Source organism: Rhinopithecus bieti, unplaced genomic scaffold, assembly GCF_001698545.2.
Source record: "Rhinopithecus bieti isolate Rb0 unplaced genomic scaffold, ASM169854v2 scaffold_32081, whole genome shotgun sequence".
Lineage (NCBI taxonomy): Eukaryota > Metazoa > Chordata > Mammalia > Primates > Cercopithecidae > Rhinopithecus > Rhinopithecus bieti.
The window spans coordinates 2,423,153-2,443,611 of NW_016814436.1; the positions used below are offsets into that span (position 1 = coordinate 2,423,153).

The 20,459-nt window shown below is 49.3% G+C and overlaps 4 protein-coding genes across 4 annotated transcripts in view; 3 read left to right on the plus strand and 1 right to left on the minus strand.

Moving 5' to 3' along the window:
* The window catches only part of TMED6 (transmembrane p24 trafficking protein 6), a 9,031-nt gene extending 4,235 nt beyond the window's left edge, over window positions 1-4,796 (plus strand). Inside the window, exons 3-4 of the mRNA XM_017850765.1 lie at window positions 1,196-1,344; window positions 4,405-4,796. Of these exons, the coding sequence (XP_017706254.1) occupies window positions 1,196-1,344; window positions 4,405-4,638 (383 nt within the window). The 3' untranslated portion in view covers window positions 4,639-4,796. The remainder of the gene's footprint in view (window positions 1-1,195; window positions 1,345-4,404) is intronic.
* Window positions 4,797-6,377: 1,581 nt separating this feature from the next.
* On the minus strand, window positions 6,378-8,597 carry NIP7 (nucleolar pre-rRNA processing protein NIP7). The gene is made up of 5 exons (XM_017850771.1): window positions 8,136-8,597; window positions 7,930-8,016; window positions 7,690-7,828; window positions 6,685-6,825; window positions 6,378-6,470 (listed from the first exon to the last, which is right to left on the minus strand). Exons 1-5 carry the CDS (start codon window positions 8,189-8,191, stop codon window positions 6,378-6,380), a joined length of 516 nt encoding a protein of 171 aa, XP_017706260.1. The 5' UTR covers window positions 8,192-8,597.
* On the plus strand, window positions 8,352-18,503 carry COG8 (component of oligomeric golgi complex 8). The gene is made up of 6 exons (XM_017850769.1): window positions 8,352-8,861; window positions 10,167-10,374; window positions 11,824-12,651; window positions 14,268-14,436; window positions 15,731-16,013; window positions 17,947-18,503. The coding sequence occupies exons 1-5, from the start codon at window positions 8,386-8,388 to the stop codon at window positions 15,985-15,987; spliced, it is 1,938 nt and encodes a 645-aa protein (XP_017706258.1). The 5' UTR covers window positions 8,352-8,385; the 3' UTR covers window positions 15,988-16,013; window positions 17,947-18,503.
* PDF (peptide deformylase, mitochondrial) lies at window positions 16,129-18,503 on the plus strand. Its single transcript, XM_017850770.1, has 2 exons — window positions 16,129-16,833; window positions 17,947-18,503. The coding sequence occupies exons 1-2, from the start codon at window positions 16,260-16,262 to the stop codon at window positions 18,102-18,104; spliced, it is 732 nt and encodes a 243-aa protein (XP_017706259.1). The 5' UTR covers window positions 16,129-16,259; the 3' UTR covers window positions 18,105-18,503.
* Window positions 18,504-20,459: the final 1,956 nt, after the last annotated feature.

The window sequence follows — 20,459 nt, forward strand, 5'->3', positions numbered from 1 at the left end:
GAGACCATCCTGGCTGACACGGTGAAACCCCGTCTCTACTAAAAAAGATACAAAAAACTAGCCAGGCGACGTGGCGGGCGCCTGTAGTCCCGGCTACTTGGGAGGCTGAGGCAGGAGAATGGCGTGAACCCGGGAGGCGGAGCTTGCAGTGAGCTGAGATCCGGCCACAGTACTCCAGCCCCGGCGACAGAGCGAGACTCCGCCTCAAGGAAAAAAAAAAAAAAAAAAAGCACAGCATATGTATCAATGTTAAAAGATCTTGAACAGGCTGGGCGTGGTGGCTCACACCTGTAATCCCAGCACTTTGGGAGGCCAAGGCGGGCAGATCACCTGAGGTCAGGAGTTCGCGACCAGCCTGCTCAATATGGTGAAACCCCGTCTCTACTAAAAACACAAAAATTAGCTGGGCGTGATGGCACTGCCACCTGTAATCCCAGCTACCCAGGAGGCTGAGGCAAGAGAATCGCTTGAACTGGGGAGGCAGAGGCTGCAGTGGCCCGAGAGCGCACCATTGCACTCCAGCCTGGGTGACAGAGAGACTCTTGTCTCAAAAAAAAAAAAAAAAAATCTTGAACATCTTTGGCCCCTACATGCCAGTACTGCCTTCCAATCATTTTGACTTTCAAACACTGTCACACCTTTCTAATCCCACCCCACTGCATCTTCCACCGGTCCTCTCCATCCCCTGCACACACAAAGAGAAGCAACACCAGCCCCAACAGATATCCCACACCATGAGTCAATGCACAGACTGCCTTGGAGGCAATCACTCCAGGAGAGCTGCTTTCATGCACTATGCATCCATTTTTTTTTTTCTTCCCTAATTTCAAGATGGTGTCCCTAGCTCTAATGGTGTAAAAGGACCAGGCAAACACCCATGCTCTTAACTCAATCTGTTGAGCAGGAGTTCCTTAATACGAGATGTGGGAATTACATGTTGGAAAAGAGAAAATGTTGTTTGCCACTATCCAGTATGGAAAGGACTAGTTACTAAAATTTGGCCAAACAATAAGTAATATTTAGTACGAGTTTAACATAAGGTCCATGTCTTCCGTGTCAAAAATGGGATCTTTGTACTTTCTAAGTAAAAAGAAGGTGCTGTAGAATTCCAAAACTAGAGGACAGATACCTCCAGAGAATCCTTAACAAAGGGGAGGAGACCAAAGACTTGGTAATGATCTAAGAATTCCTACAGGTTTTTATCAGCTTTGTCTAAATAATCAGCATAATCACTTCGGTTCTGTGCAAGTGTACCTCAACTTTGGAGTCTTCTATGAGGGGCCTGAGACTGATCACAAACAGAAGGAAAGAAAACAACTGAACGATACTCTGGATGCAATAGAGGTAAGGAAGTGTTTTGTGTAAGAGAAACATCTGTGGAAACTGATTTTAACTTCAGAGGGAAGATGACTTTATTTAGGTAGAAACCAAACAGGCAAGGGGATGTGAATCTTTTAATAAACTATGACTTGACTGGGCGTGATGGCTCACGCCTATAATCCCAGCACTTTGGGAGGCCGAGGCGGGTGGATCACCTGAGGTCAGGAATTTGAAACCAGCCTGGCCAACATGATGAAACCCTGTCTCTACTAAAAATACAAAAATTAGCCGGGCATGGTGGTGTGCACCCGTAATCCCAGATACTCAGAAGGTTGAGGCGGGAGAATCGTTTAAACCCCAGAAGGCAGAGGTTGCAGTGAGCCGAGATCGCGCCACTGCACTCCAGCCTCGGACAGAGCAAGAGTCTGTCTCAAAATAAAATAAAATACATTATGACTTGAAGCTCTTGAAATTCCACCTTCGTTTTATACCAAGGGTTGGCAAACTATGTATGGCTCACAGGCCAAATCTGGCCCACTGCCTGTTTTTCTTTAAATTGAGATATAATTTATACACCATACACCATCTTAAAGTGTATGTCCGTGGTTTTTTAGTATATTCACAAGGCTGTGCAACTATCAGCATCTAATCCGGAAGTTTATCACCCACCCTCCCCCAAAAATCCCACTACCCATTAGTCATTCTCCATTCTATTACCCCAGGCCTGCCTATCACTGTTCTACTGTCTCTATAGATTTGCCTATTCTGTACTTAATTTTTGAGGCAGGGTCTTACTCTTGTTGTCCAGGCTGCAGCGTGCAGTGGCTTGATCACAGCTCACTGCAGCCTCAATCTCCTGCGCTCAAGCAATCCTCCCACCTCAGCTTGCCAGTGCTGAGATTACTCAGCATTTTGAGCTACTGTGTCGAGATCAATCAACAATTTGAGCCACTGCGGCTGGCCTCTATACGCTTTATTTAAATGGAATCACACAGTACATGGGGTTTTGTGACTGGCTTATTTTTATTACCATTTTTTGAGATGGAGTTTCGCTCTTGTTGTCTAGGCTGGAGTGCAGTGGTGCAATCTCAGCTTGCTGCAACCTCTGCCTCCAGGGTCCAAGTGATTCTCCTGCCTCAACCTCCTGAGTAGGTGGCATTACAGCCGCGTGCCACCACGCCCGGCTAATTTTTGTATTTTTAGTAGAGACGGGGTTTCACCATGTTGGTCAGGCTGGTCTTGAACTCCTGACCTTGTGATCCACCCAGCTCAGCCTCCCAAAGTGCTGGGAATACAGGCGCGAGCCACTGCGCCCTGCCTGAATTGTCTTTTTATTGTTGAATTTTATTTATATATTCTGGATACAAATCCCTTCTAAGATAAGTGAGTTGCAGGTATTTTCTCCCATTCTGGCAATGTCTTTTCACTTTTTCTTTTTTGAGTCTCGCTCTGTCGCCCAGGCTGGAGTGCAGTGGCGTGATCTTGGCTCACTGCAAGCTCCGCCTCCCAGGTTCAAGCGATTCTCCTGCCTCGACCTCCTGAGTAGCTGGGACTACAGGTGTGTGCCACAATGCCCAGCTAATTTTTGTATTTTTATTTATGTATGTATTTATGTATTTATTTATTGAGACATAGTCTTGCTTTGTCACCCAGGCTAGAGTGCAGTGGCACAATTTTGGCTCACTGCAACCTCCATCTCCCGGGTTCAAGTGATTCTCATGCCTCAGTCTCCCAAGTAGTTGGGATTACAGGCGGGCACCACCACGCCTGGCTAATTTTTGTATTTTTAGTAGAGATGGGGGTCTCACCATGTTGGCCAGGCTGGCCTTGAACTCCTGACTTCACATGATTGCCCAACTTGGCCTCCCAAAGTGCTAAGATTACAGGAATGAGCCACTGCGCCCAGCTATTCTTCACTTTCTTTTCTTTTTTATTTTTTTGAGACAGAGTCTCGCTCTGTCGGCCAGGCTGGAGTGCAGTGGCACGATCTCGGCTCACTGCAACCTCTGAGCTCTGCCTCCCGAGCTCAAACAATTCTCCTGCCTCAGCCTCCTGAGTAGCTGGAATTACAGGCATGTGCCACCATACCCGGCTAATTTTTGTATTTATAGTAGAGACGGGTCTCAGCACGTTGGCCAGGCTGATCTCAAACTCCTGACCTCAGGTAACCCACCCACCTCGGCCTCCCAAAGTTTTGGGATTACAGGCGTGAGCCACTGCACATGGCCCACTTTTCACTTTCTTAGTCTCTCCTAAATGCACAAAAACTCACTTCCTGTTTTTGTAAGTGGAAGTTTTCTTGAAACACAGCCATGCTCATTTGACAATTACATATTGTCTGTGGCTGCTTTTGTACTACAGTGGCAGAGTTCAGCAGTCACAAGGGCCTGCAAAGCCAAAAATATTTACCATCTGGCCTTAAAGTCCACAGGCTCTTGTCTTCTACTATATACAGAGAATATAAAACATCACCTGAAATGGTAACGATGTGCTGAGTACATCTAAATCTAGAGGTCCTCTGGAAGAACTCCCTAGTTTGAGAACTGAAGTTTTCCATTATTTAAAAACAAAACAAAAGAAAAGGCCGGGGCAGCGGCTCATGTCTGTAACCCCAACACTTTGGGAGGCCAGTGTGGGTGGATCTCTTGAGCCCAGGAGTTCGAGATGAGCCTGGGCAACATGGCAAAACCCTGTCTCTACAAAACAAAACAAAAAAAAATACAAAAACTAGTCAGATGTGGTGGCATGTGCCTGTAGTCCCAGCTACTAGGGAGGCTGAGGTGGGAAGATCACTTCAGCGCAGAAGGTTGAGGCTGCAATGAGCTGTGACTGCGCCACTGTACTCCCGCCTAGGCAAACATGTGAGACCCTGTCTCGAAAAACAAAAACAAAAATTGTAAACTCATATCCAGATCATATTTCATACATAGCAAACACAACATTTGTCAACAACTATAATAGTATTGTACATCTTAAAATTGTATGGGTCAATTATTTGACTTCCAGGTAGGTTAGTGCTGGTGAGCACCCAGGTGAGGCTAGATGGGGGTTTGGAAGAATCCCCCTTAAAATTTTCTCTTACAGGACAGCACACAAAAGGTGCAGAACAATATCTTTCACATGTGGCGATACTACAACTTTGCCCGGATGAGGAAAATGGCTGACTTTTTCCTTACCCATTCAAACTATAACTATGTGAACTGGTGGTCGACAGCCCAGAGCCTCGTTATTATTCTTTCCGGAATCCTGCAACTGTATTTCTTGAAGCGTCTCTTCAATGTTCCAACAACTACAGACACAAAGAAGCCAAGATGCTAAGCTAAGGTGACTATAGCACCCTGGCTCTTTTCTTCTGGGGCTTAGTCGAAATCAGCTTTGTAATGTTATGGGACAAAAATCAATTTATCTCATTAATGTTTTAGTCTGCTGTACACATCTAAAGCAAAATGGCAATAAAATAATAACAATGAAAAAGTTCTGAAGAAGTATTAAATGTCTGCATCAAAATACTGTTCATCATATAGCAGTCCCTTAGCCTTCACTGAGTCTACTTAGAGGCTAACAGAAAACCTTAGAAGGAAGACGAGTTGAAAAGGCCACAATCCAAGTTTGCTTACATATAAAGAGAGTCCGGTAATTGTTTTATTCTTAAGACTTCACCTTTGGAAATTAAATAAGCAGTATATTCATTAAGAGAAATAAGTTTAGTTTTGCATACAAGGAAGTTTTAAATTTTTTGTCTATAAATGTTACTAAAGAAACATTTGACGATCTTAAATACTTTGGGAGGCACGGGGAAGACAAGGGACTTAATTTTGTCGTGGTCTTTGATCAGTGCTTTTAGTTCAATCCAGTCAAGTAGTAAAGGTTATAGAAAAATTATGTTTTTAAATCATAGTGATGAAAAAACATAGCTTAGGTATCCATCCAGAAACATACTGGAGAAAACAGCTTGTAAAAGAGGTAATATAATCAATGATACTCATAAAACTCTACACTTAATCAGGAATACATAAATATATAATATACAAAATAATTCTTACCATTTATTCCAAAACCTAATATTTCCCGGCATGTACACCATACTAGATGCTTACAATCATGTCGGAGTTCACTCCGTCGCCAGTGCTGATGCGATGGATCCATCTCAGCTCCTGCAACCTCTGCTTCCCCGGTTAAGCCTTACTCCTGCCTCAGCTCCCAAGACTAGGCACAGCCCGTGCACCCACCTGGCTAATTGTTTTATAGTTAGTAGAATGGGGTTTCACCATGTTGGCCAGGCTGGTCTCAAACTCCTGCCTCAAGTGGATCCATCGCTTGCTCCCAAAAGTGCTGGGGATTACAGCGTGAGCCCTGTGCCCAGCCTACAAATCATGATTTTCTATGTCCAAAAATCAGAATTTTAATTCTCAGGTAGATGGCCAAAAGCTATTTTTTTAAGTTTTGTATCTTTTAAACTGAGAATAACAACCTTTATTAAAGCTGAATGATCATTCAAGGCCATATAGCTGGTATGTAGTGGCAGTAGTGGGGTTTGATACGTTTTCTTTCATACCACAACCAATTCCGTATGGAAAATAGCTGAATTGCTCTATTGTTTTCAGACATTTTATTTTTAAACCCCATGGTGGTTTTATTTCTGTTTGTAAAATCTATCTTGATTTAAAAAAAAAAGACAATCCCTGTGTTCTTATCATAAGTTTAGAAAACAAGTGTTTAATCACAGATACATAAGCTATTCTTGTTCTACTTCCAATATTTTGAAACCTAATTTCTCAGAACAAGAAGCCTCTGATTCAAATATGACCAGAGATTCTATTTCTCACAAACACAGATCTGGAAACCCCCATTTTTGGACCTATCCCTCTGTATACTAATAAGATCCGGTCCTGCATTTGTCCATGTAGAGAGTACGTAAATACGAAGTCCCTGAAAGGTCAGAGTGTTGACAAAATTCCACGATGGTGGAGTCCACACAAAACGGAACAAAGCTGCCTTCCATACAGCCCGCCTGTCCTTGCTCATGACTTCGTTTTCAGTCCGTCTCTTCTGCCGCACTATTCCCCAACGTCTGCCTGATTGAATAACCACATCGCCAATGGGGTCCTACTTTTTGCAGTCTGTGTAGATTTTGCTGCCACCCCAAAACCCTGGGATTCAAAAGAAGAGACATTAACTCACTGAATTCTTTCAATGTACCCATATTGAGGGCTGGAAATAACAAAGATGGAAAAAATACAGTTCTGGTCTTTCTGGGATTCAAAAGGTGCTGAGGATTTATTCTCTCAATCACCCAAATTGAAAACATATCCTTCTTGAATAAAAGAGTACTTGAGTTCTGTAATAGCTGCCATCTCTACTCACCAAAGGGATGTCTGCCATGGAGTACACCACCACGCCCTGGTACTGAGAAGTATTTTCAGTGATTCGACCTAGACCAGATTTCAACACATGGTTCCCATACAGAAACGACTGCTCTGCACCAGGCTTTATCCACACTTTATACTATAAGAGAATTAAAATCCAAGAGACACAAAAACGTTACTATTTCTATCCATGCAGACAAACTAGCTGCTGGATCTGTGAATAATTTTCTGAAATAATTTTAAGGGAAACAGAAAGAGACTCATGTTTTCCTCGAACTGTCCATCTCCTCAACAGAAATGCAGGAAGTTGCCCGGCGCAGTGGCTCACATTTGTAATCCCAGCACTTTGGGAGGCCGAGGCAGGTGGATCACTTGAGGCCAGGAGTTCGAGACCGGCCTGGCCAACAGGGCGAAACACTGTGTCTACTAAAAACACACAAGAAAGTCAGCCAGGTGTGGTGGCACACACCTGTAACCCCAGCTACTCAGAAGGCTGAGGCACAAGAATCGCTGGAACCTGGAAGGCGGAGGCTGCAGTGAGATAGCACCACTGCACTCTAGCCTGGGCGACAGAGTGAAACTGTCAGGAAGAAAAAGAGGGAGAGAAATGAAAAGAAAAGAGCAAGAAAGAAAAGGAATTTAAAAAAATAAATGCAAAAAGTTATTTTCTCAACTCTACAGGGATCATCTTCCATGGCTAGGTTAACAGCTCTTTTTCTGGACCCCGGTGTCTTCACTGCTGCCCCTAACTTGCTTTCTGATCTCTAGCTGGGTCTGCCTAGGCTCTTCTACTTTGCTGGAGAAAACTAACACTACGCAGCCCCACAGCACTCCTATCCCATAGCCCTGACCATGCCCAAGGTGCAAGACATCTGCACATCTCCATGTGCTGACACTCCTCCAAGCACACTATCAGGAACTCTGTGAGAAGAGAAGCTGCGGGACAATCTGCCTAATCCTTGACTTCATCGCCCGTGGCAGAACTGGAAACCACCCCACAAACCTTGGCATAAGGTGCAAGGTAATCCAGAGCTGTGATGTGCAACCGAAACTTGTGGGTTTTAGTGAATTTTCCAAAGCAGGTCCCCAGCGACACCAGCTTGTCCCCGGAGATATTAGCGGCCAGCTTCATAATCTTCTCACTAAAAGGGTAAAGAGGGAGCACGGTTGCGGATTAAGGAGGCTGGTGGGACCCAAGTCTCCCCTCCCCTGGGTCCATGCTGCCTGCCCGGTCCCGCCTCACCTCACATAGTACACCCGGTCGTTGTGCAGACGGAAACAGTAGGTGCCATCGGGCCGGTCCACCAGCAGCTGAAGATTCTCCCCGATACTAAGGGCAAAAAGAGGACTACAGACCGCGCCCGAACGGACCGGTCTAGTCATCGCGCCCCCACTCCACCCCTAGCCACCACACCCACACACTCCCGCCTCCGCCCCGCGCGCTCCTACTATTTCGCGATCTTCTCAAACATGACACGGGTCTCTTCTTCAGTCAAAGGCCGCATTTTCTCCGTGGGTTGGAACACCGGATCCTCGTGCCTCCGTAACGGAAAAGGAAGTCGGCCGCTCGCTGCGCCCCAGCAACCCCAAAGCCTTCCTCTCTAGCCCCGTACCAATAGTTCCTCTCGCTAGCGCCCAATAGTCTGGACGACCGCCGGGGAAAGCAAGCCGACCGGATGAGAAAAGATAGAGACCGGAAATGGTCGTGTTTCTTCCTGTCCTAAATTCGGAGTCAGCGCCCCCGGTGGTCTGGCGGGGAAGTGACGTTGTTGCTGGGAAGATGGCTACCGCGGCAACTGCCCCATCGTCAGCCACGGCCTCGGCCACGGCCACGGCCACGGCAGCGGCTCTCGGCGAGGTGGAGGATGAAGGGCTCCTGGCGTCGCTGTTCCGGGACCGATTCCCCGAGGCCCAGTGGCGCGAGCGGCCCGATGTGGGCCGCTACCTCCGGGAGTTGAGCGGCTCGGGGCTGGAGCGGCTGCGGCGCGAGCCCGAGCGCCTGGCGGAGGAGCGGGCGCAGCTGCTGCAGCAGACGCGCGACTTGGCCTTCGCCAACTACAAGACCTTCATCCGCGGCGCCGAGTGCACCGAGCGCATCCACCGCCTCTTTGGCGACGTGGAGGCGTCGCTCGGCCGCCTGCTGGACCGCTTGCCCAGCTTCCAGCAGAGCTGCAGGTGCGACGCGCCTGGCGCTAAAGGGGCTTTTAAGTGTAAAAGCTGACATTTACGATGGTAGAAATAACTAACACTTATAAAGCGTTTACCACCTTCCAGGCTCTCTGCTGAGCGCCTTATTAATCCATTTAAACCTCACAGCAGCCTTCGAGGTAGGTACTGTTATTCCCTTTTTTTTTTTTCTTTTTTGAGACGGAGTCTCGCCCTGTCGCCAGGCTGGAGTGCAGTGGCGAGATCTCGGCTCGCTGCAACCTACCTCCGCCTCCCGGGTTCAAGCGATTCCCCTGCCTCAGCCTCCTGAGTAGCAGGGACCACAGGCGCGCGCCACCACGCCCAGCTAATTTTTTTTGTATTTTTAGTAGAGACGGGGTTTCAGCATGTTGGCCAGGATGGTCTCCATCTTTTGACCTCGTGATCTGCCCGCTCGGCCTCCCAAAGCGCTGGGATTACAGGTGTGAGCCGCCGCACTCAGCCCTGTTATTTCCATTTTACATATGAGCAAGTCAAGAGAGAGATTAGTGATGTCTAAGGACACAGCTAGGAGGTTGCGAATTCAGAACTGATGACCCAGGAGCCTATCCCTCCCTCGAAGGGCTGTTGTGGACACTAAAGGAAAAGGATTCATGCAAAACTCTTATTATCGGGTCTTGACATAGTTAACATTATAGGTGTGAGCTGAATATATGTGTACATTTATATACTTTATACGAAAGCTTGGACCGTTTCACTTTTTTTTTTGAGACGGAGTCTTGCTCTGTCACCAGGCTGGAGTGCAGTGGCGCCATCTCTGTTCACTGCAACCTCCACCTCCTGGGTTCAAGTGATTCTCCTGCCTCAGCTTCCCGAGTAGCTGGGACTACAGGCACGCGCCACCACGCCTGGCTAATTTTTTGTATTTTTAGTAGAGATGGGGTTTCACTTGAACCCCTGGCCTCAAGTCATCCACCTGTCTCGGCCTCCCAAAGTGCTGGGATTACAGGCATGAGCCACTGTGCCCGGCCCTATATACTGTTTTACCAATGAGGAAATAGGTTCAGAGAGGCCAAGTACCTTGCCACAGCCAGCAAGTGGCATATCTGGATTTCTGTCTGTTAGATTTATTAATTGTATGTTTTTGGACAAGTTGCTTACCCTCTCTGGGATTAAAAATTTCCTCAATTGTAATAATGCTTACCTTATAGGTGGGGTGTGAGGAATAAATCAGATAGATCATCCAGCCCAAAGTTCATAGCAGGTGCTTGGTAACTGTAGCTAAGGTTTGGGTACAGAGCAGTGAAGGACCAACATTCTCCTGATTATTACTAGGAACTTTGTGAAGGAAGCCGAGGAGATCAGCTCCAACCGTCGGATGAATAGCCTGACCCTAAACCGGCACACAGAAATTTTGGAAATACTGGAGATTCCTCAGCTCATGGATACCTGTGTCCGGAACAGTTATTATGAAGAGGCCCTGGAGCTTGCAGCCTATGTACGCCGACTGGAGAGGAAATACTCTTCCATCCCTGTCATCCAGGTAGCCAACTTGCCCAGAGAGGACTCAAAGTAATGTTCTTATAATCATTTATTTTGTGGTCAGGACTGAAGCTTTAGGTAGAAACCCTTGCATGTTTCACATCAGTTTCTGAAAACATTCATTTATTCAAAATACGTATTAATCACGTGCCAAGCACTGCTCTATATGCTGGGGATACAGTGTGAATAAAGTGGTCCTGGCTCTCATGCAGCTTACGTGCTAATGGGAAGTCTGATAATTGACAAAGAAATAAATGACATCATTTCAGATACTGGTGTCTGATTAAAAAAAAATGGGTAATGGGGTAGAGGGAGTCTAGGGTAGGTTTCTTTAGGTAGGGTGATCAAGAAAGACTCTTCTGGGGAAGTAACACTTAAGCTGAGACCTAAGCGAGAAGAAAGAGCCAGCCCACAAAGATCTGAGGAGAGAGCAAACCAGAAAGTGCAAAGAACAAGTGGAGAGGGCTGAAGTGGGCAGAAATTGAGGTATTTAAGGGATACAGAGGCAGCCAGAGTTAATGGATTGTAGCAGTGGGAGAGCATTAGGAAGCAGGTGAAGATGGAGAACCAGGTAAGGCCACCGGTGTAAGTCCCAGTGAGTGGTTAGAATTTTCTCAATTGCAGTGGGAAGTCACTGGAGGGTTTTAAGCTTTTTTTTTTTTTTGAGACAGAGTCGCTCTGTCGCCCAGGCTGGAGTGCAGTGGCGTGACCTCGGCTCGCTGCAACCAACCTTTATCTCCCGGGTTCAGGTGATTCTCCTGCCTGCCTTCCGAGTAACTGGGATTACAGGCCTGCGCCACCACACCCACCTACTTTTTGTATTTTTATTTTATTTTATTTTATTTTTTTTTGAGACGGAGTCTCACTCTGTCGCCCAGGCTGGAGTGCAGTGGCCGGATCTCGGCTCACTGCAAGCTCCCCCTCCCCGGGTTTACGCCATTCTCCTGCCTTAGCCTCCCGAGTAGCTGGGACTACAGGCGCCCGCCACCTCGCCCAGCTAGTTTTTTTGTATTTTTTTTAGTAGAGACAGGGTTTCACCATGTTAGCCAGGATGGTCTCGATCTCCTAACCTCGTGATCCGCCCGCCTCGGCCTCCCAAAGTGCTGGGATTACAGGCTTGAGCCACCGCCCCGGCCTTACTTTTGTATTTTAGTAGAGACGGGGTTTCACCATGTTGGCCAGGCTGGTCTCAAACTCCTGACCTCAAGTAATCTGCCTGCCCACGGTGCTGGAATTACAGGTGTGAGCCACCGCACCTGGCCAGGTTTTAAGCTTTTTAAGCAAGAGAGTTAACCTGATGTTTGTTGGTGAACCTACAGGCATCAGCTTTAGGAAATTACTTCATATTTCAGGAAAGCCATGGGAATGTTGGTCCGCAGTCTTCAGGGTTAGGGGATATGGGTTCTAGAGAGCATCCTTCCCAGCGCAGTGTGACTCTATGTATTGTCAGGGCATTGTGAACGAAGTGCGCCAGTCCATGCAGCTGATGCTGAGCCAGCTGATCCAGCAACTGAGGACCAACATCCAGCTCCCCGCCTGCCTCCGTGTCATTGGCTACCTGCGACGCATGGATGTCTTCACTGAGGCTGAGTTGAGGGTGAAGTTTCTTCAGGCCCGAGATGCTTGGCTCCGGTCCATCCTGACTGCCATTCCTAATGATGATCCCTATTTCCATATCACAAAAACCATCGAGGCCTGCCGTGTCCATCTCTTTGATATCATCACCCAGTACCGTGCCATCTTCTCAGATGAGGACCCACTGCTGCCCCCTGCCGTGGGTGAGCACACCGTGAATGAGAGTGCCATCTTCCATGGCTGGGTGCTACAGAAAGTCTCACAGTTCCTGCAGGTGCTGGAGACCGACCTTTACCGGGGCACAGGCGGCCGCCTGGACTCTCTGCTGGGCCAGTGCATGTACTTTGGGCTGTCCTTCAGCCGGGTGGGAGCTGATTTCCGCGGTCAGTTGGCTCCTGTTTTCCAGCGGGTGGCCATCAGCACTTTCCAGAAAGCAATTCAGGAAACAGTGGAGAAATTCCAGGAAGAAATGAACTCCTACACACTCATCTCAGCTCCAGCCATCCTGGGCACCAGTAACATGCCTACTGTTGTGCCAGCCACCCAGCCAGGGACGCTGCAGCCACCCATGGTGCTCCTAGATTTCCCACCCCTCGCCTGCTTCCTCAACAATATTCTGGTCGCCTTCAATGATCTGCGCCTCTGCTGCCCTGTGGCCCTGGCGCAGGATGTGACTGGGGCCTTGGAAGATGCCCTTGCCAAGGTGAGCACATTCTGTTGGTTTTTGGCTACCCTGGGCCTTCTCTGGTAATGGGTGGCCAGATTTTTGTAATAAACCCGTCTATTTGACAGTGGTGTCTGCTGACATGGAGAGGTTTAGTGTGGTTTTGGAGGTTCTCCTGGTTGAAAAGCTCTGGCCAGTTGCCCTTCATGGGACCTAGGACAGTCCATGAAGTGACTTGCCTATAGTAACAATTCAGTAACGCGCGTGTTAGCTTTCTAGTGCTGTGTAACAAATTCCTAGAAACTTAGCTTCCAGCAACACATTTATTCCCAGTTTTGGTGGGTCAGGAGTCCAGCACAACTGGGTCCTCTCTGCTCAGGGTCTTACAGGGTTGCCATCAAGGTGTTGCCTGGCCTATGGTCTCATCTGGAGGTTGGGGCTCCATTTCAGACTCATTCAAGTTGGCAGGGGTCAGTTCCTTGCAATTGCAGAACTGAAGCTTTAGCTCCTAGAGGCTGTCCACTCCATAGGCAGCTGACAGCATGGCTGTTTGCTTCCTCAAAGCCAGCAGGAGAGCTTCTCCCTTGCTTGAGTCTCTTCTTTTAGGTACCTCCTTTCAAAAGATTCATTTGATTAAGTCAGATGATTAGGGACTTTAATTACATCTGCAAAACCCTTCACCTTTAGCATATTTTTTTTTAAGTGTTTTATTTTATGGAGAGAGAGTGTCTCCCTATGTTGCCTAGGCTGGTCTCAAACTCCTGGACTCAAGTGATCCTCCTGCTTCAGCCCTTCAAAGTGTGGGATTACAGGTGTGAGTCACTTGAACCCAGGAAGTCCAGCACCAGAGTCTGTGTTCTTACCCTGTCGCTATGCCACGTCTGTAGTGCCAGCTAGGCTGCTCTGCTCGTTTTGAAACCTCTCTTTCCTAGCTGTTTTCTTACAGTTTTCCAGTGGTTCTAGCTTTCTGGAACCTCAGAGGCCTTAGTGGAAACCTCATATAGTTTTGCTTCATTTTCCTGGATCCAGCACAGTTCTGGTTGGTCCTCCATGGAAGTTAAGAACCATGTATTGGGCCAAGCGCAGTGGCTCACACCTGAAATGCCAACACTTTGGGAGGCTGAGGCAGGAGGATCTCTTGAAGCCAGGAGCTCTAGACCAGCCTGGGCAACAAGACCCTGTCTCTACAAAAAATTTTAAAACTTAGCCAGGTGTGATGGTGCATGCCTGTAGCCCCAGCTACTTGGGAGGCTAAGGTGGGAGTATTCCTTGAGCCCAGGAGTTTGAAGCTACAGTGAGCTATGATGGTGCCACTGCACTCCAGCATACGTGACAGAGCAAAATCCTGTCTCTGAAAAAAAAAACAAAACCTAAACCATGTATTCTCTATAGTTTTATGACACTCCTCCACTGGAACTGGAAACTACACCCATAATGTAACAAGTTGGGTCTGAACTTCACATTAGTAAAGTGACACAATTGTGGAGAATGACTATAATTCTGAGTTTAAATGAGACAGTAAAATAATGTACTGTTAAATTACTTTGTTCAAGAAAACTTGAGGGGGGGTATACCTTTTTTTTGCCTAGTTTCACGCACTGCTGTCCCAGTGGTGATAGGCTGTTCCAGTGATTGATGGTGCCCTTGTCTCTTAGGTAACTAAAATAATCCTGGCCTTCCATCGCGCTGAAGAGACTGCCTTCAGCAGAGGGGAGCAAGAGCTCTTCGTCCAGTTCTGCACTGTCTTCCTGGAAGACCTTGTTCCGTATTTAAATCGCTGTCTCCAAGTCCTTTTTCCACCAGCTCAGATAGCACAGACTTTAGGTAAGAAAGAAAATTTTGTAAACTGCCTTACTGATGTGTAATTCACATACTAAATAATTCACCCATTTGTGTAAGTCAGTGTTTAGTAAATATGAATCCAATTTTAGAATATTTTCATCACTCCAAAAAGATCCTTCATGCACATTTGTAGTCATTCCTCAACAGCATCCTTAGCCCCTGGCAACCTACTTTCTGTTGCCATAGATTTGCTTTTTGTGGACATTTCATAAAAATGGAATCATACATTATATGGCTATATCTGGCTAAGTGGAAGAAGCCACTCACAAAAGAACCACATACGTATGATTCCATTTATGTGAAATGTCTAGAGAAAGGGTTTTTAAAGCTTTTTTTTTTTTTTTTTGAGGTGGAGTCTTGCTCTGTTGCCACGCTGGAATGCAGTGCCACAGTCTTGGCTCACTGCAACCTCCACCTCCCGGATTCAAGCAATTCTCCTGCCTCAGCCTCCCGAGTAGTTGAGACTATAGGCTCGCACCACCACGCCCAGCTAATTTTTGTATTTTAGTAGAAATGGAGGTTTCACCACGTTGGCCAGGATGGTCTTGATCTCTTGACTTGTGATCCGCCTGCCTCGGCCTCCCTGAGTGCTGGGATTACAGGTGTGAGCCATCGCGCCCGTCCTAAAGTCTTTTCTCCAATTCACTTTCACGTCCTTGTCCCCTTGTGATGGGAGAAGGGCTTGGTTGAGGCGCAGCTTCCCAAAGGGCAATGGGCCAGTGCATCACACCTGCAAAGCCTGGCTGCCCTCCGCTTTTCCCCTGGTGCTCTCTGAGGTCTGGATTCCTGCTGCAGGCGCCCAACAGTGCTGCTCCGTTACCTTCTGCTTCACAGTATAGCTTCCTGTTCCCTATGACAAAGGTGGTTTTTGCTGTATTGAAATATAGTAATTGATGACTGGGCGCAGTGGCTCATGCCTGTAATCCCAGCACTTTGGGAGGCTGAGGCGGATGGATCACCTGAGGTGGGGAGTTTGAGACCAGCCTGGCCAACATAGTAAAACCCCGTCTCTACTAAAAATACAAAAATTAGCCTGGCTTGGTGGCGGGCGCCTGTGATCCCAGCTACCACGGATGCTGAGGCATGAGACCTGCTTGAACCTGGGAGGCAGAGGTTGCAGTGAGCAGCGATCATGCCACTGCACTCCAGCCTGGGCGACGGAGCGAGACTGTCTCAAAAAAAAAATAGTAATTGCTTCTGTTTTTTCTCCTTAAATTTCTATATGGAATTTTATTAATAACGTTTTTCCATTTTGCTTTCCCCACGTCTGGGGCAGGCATTCCTCCCACTCAGCTCTCCAAGTACGGAAACCTCGGGCATGTGAACATCGGCGCCATTCAAGAGCCCCTCGCCTTTATCCTGCCAAAGAGAGAGACGCTCTTCACCCTGGATGACCAGGCGCTGGGGCCCGAGCTCACAGCTCCAGCACCAGAACCTCCCTCCGAGGAGCCACGCCTGGACCCCGCGGGCCCAGCCTGCCCGGAGGGAGGGCGAGCGGAGGTGGAAGCGGAACCGCCCAGCGTGGGGCCCTAGCCGGCGTCCCCAGCCTCCAGAACGCGGTGCGTGCGGTGCCCGGCGCGGGGGGGGCGCACAAGGTTGCGTCGCCCTGCAAGGCCCAGGGCGGGCTCGGGAGGGAGGAAGACGCTCCCGGCAGGAGAGCGGAAGGGGGTGGTGCTCACTCCCGCTCTGGGCAGGAAGTGGGGGATCCAGCCGCTTCCTTGCTGTGCGCTGGCTGACAGCGCTTCCCGGCGTGCCCTGTGCTGCGGCCGGAAGGGGTGGGCCGGGTTACTGCTGCAGGGGCCGCCATGGCCCAGCTGTGGGGCACGCTGAATCTTGGGCAGCTGTGGGCGGCAGTTCCGTGGGCAGGGGCGGCAGCCGTCGGTGCTCGGGCCCGCAGCTCCACGGCCGCCCCGGACGGCGTCGAGGGCCCTGTGCTCCGGCGCTCCTACTGGCGTCACCTGAGGCGCCTGGTACTGGGTCCTTCCGAACCTCCGTTCCCCTACGTGTGCCAGGTCGGGGACCCGGTGCTGCGGGGCGTGGCGGCCCCGATAGATCGGGCGCAGCTGGGCGGGCCCGAGCTGCAGCGGCTCACGCAGCGGCTGGTCCAGGTGATGCGGCGGCGGCGCTGCGTGGGCCTAAGCGCGCCGCAGCTGGGAGTGCCGCGGCAGTTGCTGGCGCTGGAGCTCCCCGAGGCGCTGTGTCGGGAGTGCCCGCCGCGCCAGCGCGCGCTTCGACAGATGGAGCCCTTCCCCCTGCGCGTGTTCGTGAACCCCAGCCTGCGGGTGCTGGACAGCCGCCTAGTCACCTTCCCCGAGGGCTGCGAGAGCGTCGCCGGCTTCCTGGCTTGCGTGCCCCGCTTCCAGGCGGTGCAGATCTCAGGTGCGGGCGGCGGGGCCGGGGCGGCTGGAGCAGCGCGCGAGTCTTTTCCGGCCGACTCTGGCGAGAGCGCAGAAGTGGTCGCGGTTCATCTGCCATACCTCCCGCGGGAACGAAGTGGGACGCGGGAGCGTACAGGCCTCAGGACGGATAGCGCTTGTGGGGCAGAGCCCGCTCAGATAGGACGCAGGGGCGAGGAGGGGTCTCCTAATTCCTGACAGCCCGGCGTCTGCTTTCTGTTCCCTTGCTTTCTGAAGCCAACACTCTCTTCGGCCCCAGTTAGATCCACCACGGTGGAGTTGGAGAAGTGGGGATTGGCCCCCCAGCCTGACCCAGCCCAGAGGGCTAAGCCATTCCCCGCGTGGCACACCACAGGATGTCTCGCAGAATGCGGGCTCTGCTGGGGTCGGGGTGATTGTTCCTGCAGAGCAAGCTCGTCGGTTCAAGAGAGTCAGAAAAACAGGGGTTGTCTTAAGCTGCAGAACGTCTGTTAGGAGTTGAGAGCCCAGCCGGGCGCGGTGGCTCAAGCCTGTAATCCCAGCACTTTGGGAGGCCGAGACGGGCGGATCACGAGGTCAGGAGATCGAGACCATCCTGGCTCACACGGTGAAACCCCGTCTCTACTAAAATACAAAAAATTAGCCGGGCGAGGTGGCGGGCGCCTGTGGTCCAAGCTACTCGGGAGGCTGAGGCAGGAGAATGGCGTGAACCCAGGAGGCGGAGGTTGCAGTGAGCTGAGATCCGGCCACTGCACTCCAGCCTGGGCGACAGAGCGAAACTCCGTCTCAAAAAAAAAAAAAAAAAAAAGAGTTGAGAGCCCACAGATACCTCAGAAACGGGAGGTGTGTTCGGAAGGGTCGCACGGTAGGAAGATGATTTCTCATCTCAGCTCTACAGTGAGCTCCATAACCTAATTACCAGAGTTGGGAACCAGGTTGAACACTTGGTAATGGGCCGATGTGAGGCACGTTTTCCAGTTAGGAGAGGAGTTGCTGTCTACATTTGCCGTCTGCTGTTGCCTCTTGTCAATGGGAACAACCAGGGGCAGGGGTGAGGAGGTTGAGGATGATGCAGTTCAGCTGTTCCCACTCACCAGGGCTGTAACTTGCTTTGCAGGGCTGGACCCCAATGGAGAACAGGTGGTGTGGCAGGCGAGCGGGTGGGCAGCCCGCATCATCCAGCACGAGATGGACCACCTGCAGGGCTGCCTGTTTATTGACAAAATGGACAGCAGGACATTCACAAACGTCTGTTGGGTGGAGGTGAATGACTAAAGCTTTGCTACTGGGGCTGAGGATTCCGGATACCAAGACGCACACACTTCCACTTTGAGCTGGGCACATCTTTCTTCGCATCAACTTGGATGGCTTGCTTATGACAGGAAACTGGGCTGCCGAGGCATGGCAGACTGAGCTGGAGGAAGATGTCGGAAATGTTTGCCCTGAAATCAGCTATGAACGGAATTTGTCTACAACTTGAGGAGAAAATCACCCCCAAAGGAGTGGATGTTTCCTGACGATTCTGTATGGAGGAAGGTGGGGTAACTGCATTCGTCTGCAGTAGACACGAGTTCCTCGGACCTGTATAATCTCCCAAAGCCAAGGTTTGGTAATAATGTAGCCCCTAAATATCTGAAAGCTGTCTTTAAAAATGCAGGTAAGCGTGTGACTGGCCATTTGTGCCGAGTTCTTATTTTTACAGAGGGCTTGTGGCCTTGGACGCCAGTTTGCTTATGGAAATGAAACAGGACAGAATCGTCCCTGCTCAAGGAAGTGTTTAATGACAGCACTAGTGTAAATGAGCGCCCACACCTTTTAACAGCCTTGGGCAGGATTTTGCTGCTGACATCTCTAGAGCAGCTGGTTCTTGGCTCATTCTTGGGTTAGAGGCCATGGATCAGGGCTGGGGGCAGGGGTGACAATTGAGAAGTGCAGTGAGCTTCCTGTTAAAAATTGGGACAGACACAGAAAGCAGGACTAGTACTTCCTGGTTATACACTTATTTTGTAAAAATGAATTAACATCACACCAACCAATGTGTAGGTTTAAGTGTGTGCCAGGCAGGGTGGCTCACGCCTGTAATCCCAGCACTTTGGGAGGGCGGGGCGGGTGAATCACGAGGTCAGGAGTTCAAGAACAGCCTGGCCAAGATGGTGAAACCCTGTCTCTACTGAAAATACAGAAATTAGCCAGGCGTGGTGGCGAGCGCCTGTAATTCCAGCTACTGGTGAAGCCAAGGCAGAGAATTGCTTGAACCCAGGAGGCAGAGGTAGCAGTGAGCCAGGATCACGCCACTGCACTCCAGCCTGCGCGACAGAGCAAGACTCAAAGTACGATTCTGACTGTAGAGTTTTCTTTTTTTTTCTCTGTCTCAAAAAAAAAAAAGCTTTGTTAAGAGGTGAAGGAACTCCAGTTTTACTTATTCTTTTATTTTGTTTTTTAAAGATAGAGACGGGGGTCTCACTGTGTTACCCAGGCTGGTCTCAAATTCCTGGTCTCAGGCAATCCTTCTGCCTTGGCCTCCCAAGGTGTGGGATCACAGTTGTGAGCCACAGTACCCAGCCAAAGTCCAGTTTTAGTTAAATTGTTTCACCTCATTTTTATGCCGAGTTTTGTAAAGTAGGTATTCTTGCTAAACAGAGTCCTCAAAATCAAACTATACAAGTAATAGGAGTCCAGTAAGCTTTTTAGAGAAAATGTGTTGTAAATGGCAGTTAAATGAACCCAGGAAAGACCCGTCCTCCCCTGTGGCTTTCTTTGAGGCCCCATGAGGCCAAGCAGAAGCAAACTGGCTCTAGGTGCAGCCTGACTTTGAAAAGGAATCCTGGCCGGGCTTGGTGGCTCATGCTGGTAATCCCAGTACTTTGGGAGGGCAAGGCGGGCAGATCACCTGAGGTCAGGAGTTCAAGACCAGCCTGACCAACATGGCAAAACCCTGTTTTTACTAAAAATACAGAAACTAGGTGGGTGTGGTGGTGGGCGCCTGTAATTCCAGCTACTTGGGAGGCTGAGGCAGGAGAATCGCTCGAACCCGTGAGGCAGAGGTTGCAGTGGGCTGAGATCTCGCCACTGTACTCCAGCCTGACGACAAAGGCTCCGTCTCAAAAAAAAAAAAAAAAAGGGGAATACCAACCAGGTACTGGTGCAAGGTCAGAGACGCGGCCAGTGGGGAGATTGGTAGAAAGCTCATTGCTACTGAAAACATGGGTCTTTAGGAAAATTAGAATTCAGTGAGCCTCCTTTCATTTGGATGATGTTCAGAAGCTCTTGCAGGGGGCTATGGTCACATTTTGATGCTTATGGTCTGAGGTTAACGCCTTTGTGGTGGGCATTGGTAGCAATAAAATGCAAATTTTATTGCATTTCCAGTAAAATCTCTTCCACTTCAAGCAGGAAGCACTCACAAAAAGCACATGTACACATCAATATTATGAGCTAATCAGAGTTTTAGAAATCACCTTCCACAGTGAAAGCCAGTGTAGGCAGAAGGTTTAGAACAGAATCCCCAGGTCGAGAAGTGAATTTCAGAGCATTTCAGGGAGGAAACTCCTTTGCACATGTCAGCATATTTAACATCGATGATGGCAGGTTGTGTGCTGGCAGCCAGAGTCTGAGGCCACCGTCCAAGAT

Bases quoted from the DNA above. Each gene is read 5' to 3' on its own strand.
- NIP7 (XM_017850771.1), bottom strand. From the start codon at position 8,191: ATGCGGCCTTTGACTGAAGAAGAGACCCGTGTCATGTTTGAGAAGATC. The intron at 8,017-8,135 runs GTAGGAGCGCGC...TTTTGCCCTTAG, and splicing joins TTTGAGAAGATCGCGAAATA to TATCGGGGAGAATCTTCAGC. The intron at 7,829-7,929 runs GTGAGGCGGGAC...TTACCCTTTTAG, and splicing joins GACCGGGTGTACTATGTGAG to TGAGAAGATTATGAAGCTGG.
- COG8 (XM_017850769.1), top strand. From the start codon at position 8,386: ATGGTCGTGTTTCTTCCTGTCCTAAATTCGGAGTCAGCGCCCCCGGTG. The intron at 8,862-10,166 runs GTGCGACGCGCC...GATTATTACTAG, and splicing joins AGCTTCCAGCAGAGCTGCAG to GAACTTTGTGAAGGAAGCCG. The intron at 10,375-11,823 runs GTAGCCAACTTG...ATGTATTGTCAG, and splicing joins CTTCCATCCCTGTCATCCAG to GGCATTGTGAACGAAGTGCG.
- PDF (XM_017850770.1), top strand. From the start codon at position 16,260: ATGGCCCAGCTGTGGGGCACGCTGAATCTTGGGCAGCTGTGGGCGGCA. The intron at 16,834-17,946 runs GTGCGGGCGGCG...CTTGCTTTGCAG, and splicing joins CCAGGCGGTGCAGATCTCAG to GGCTGGACCCCAATGGAGAA.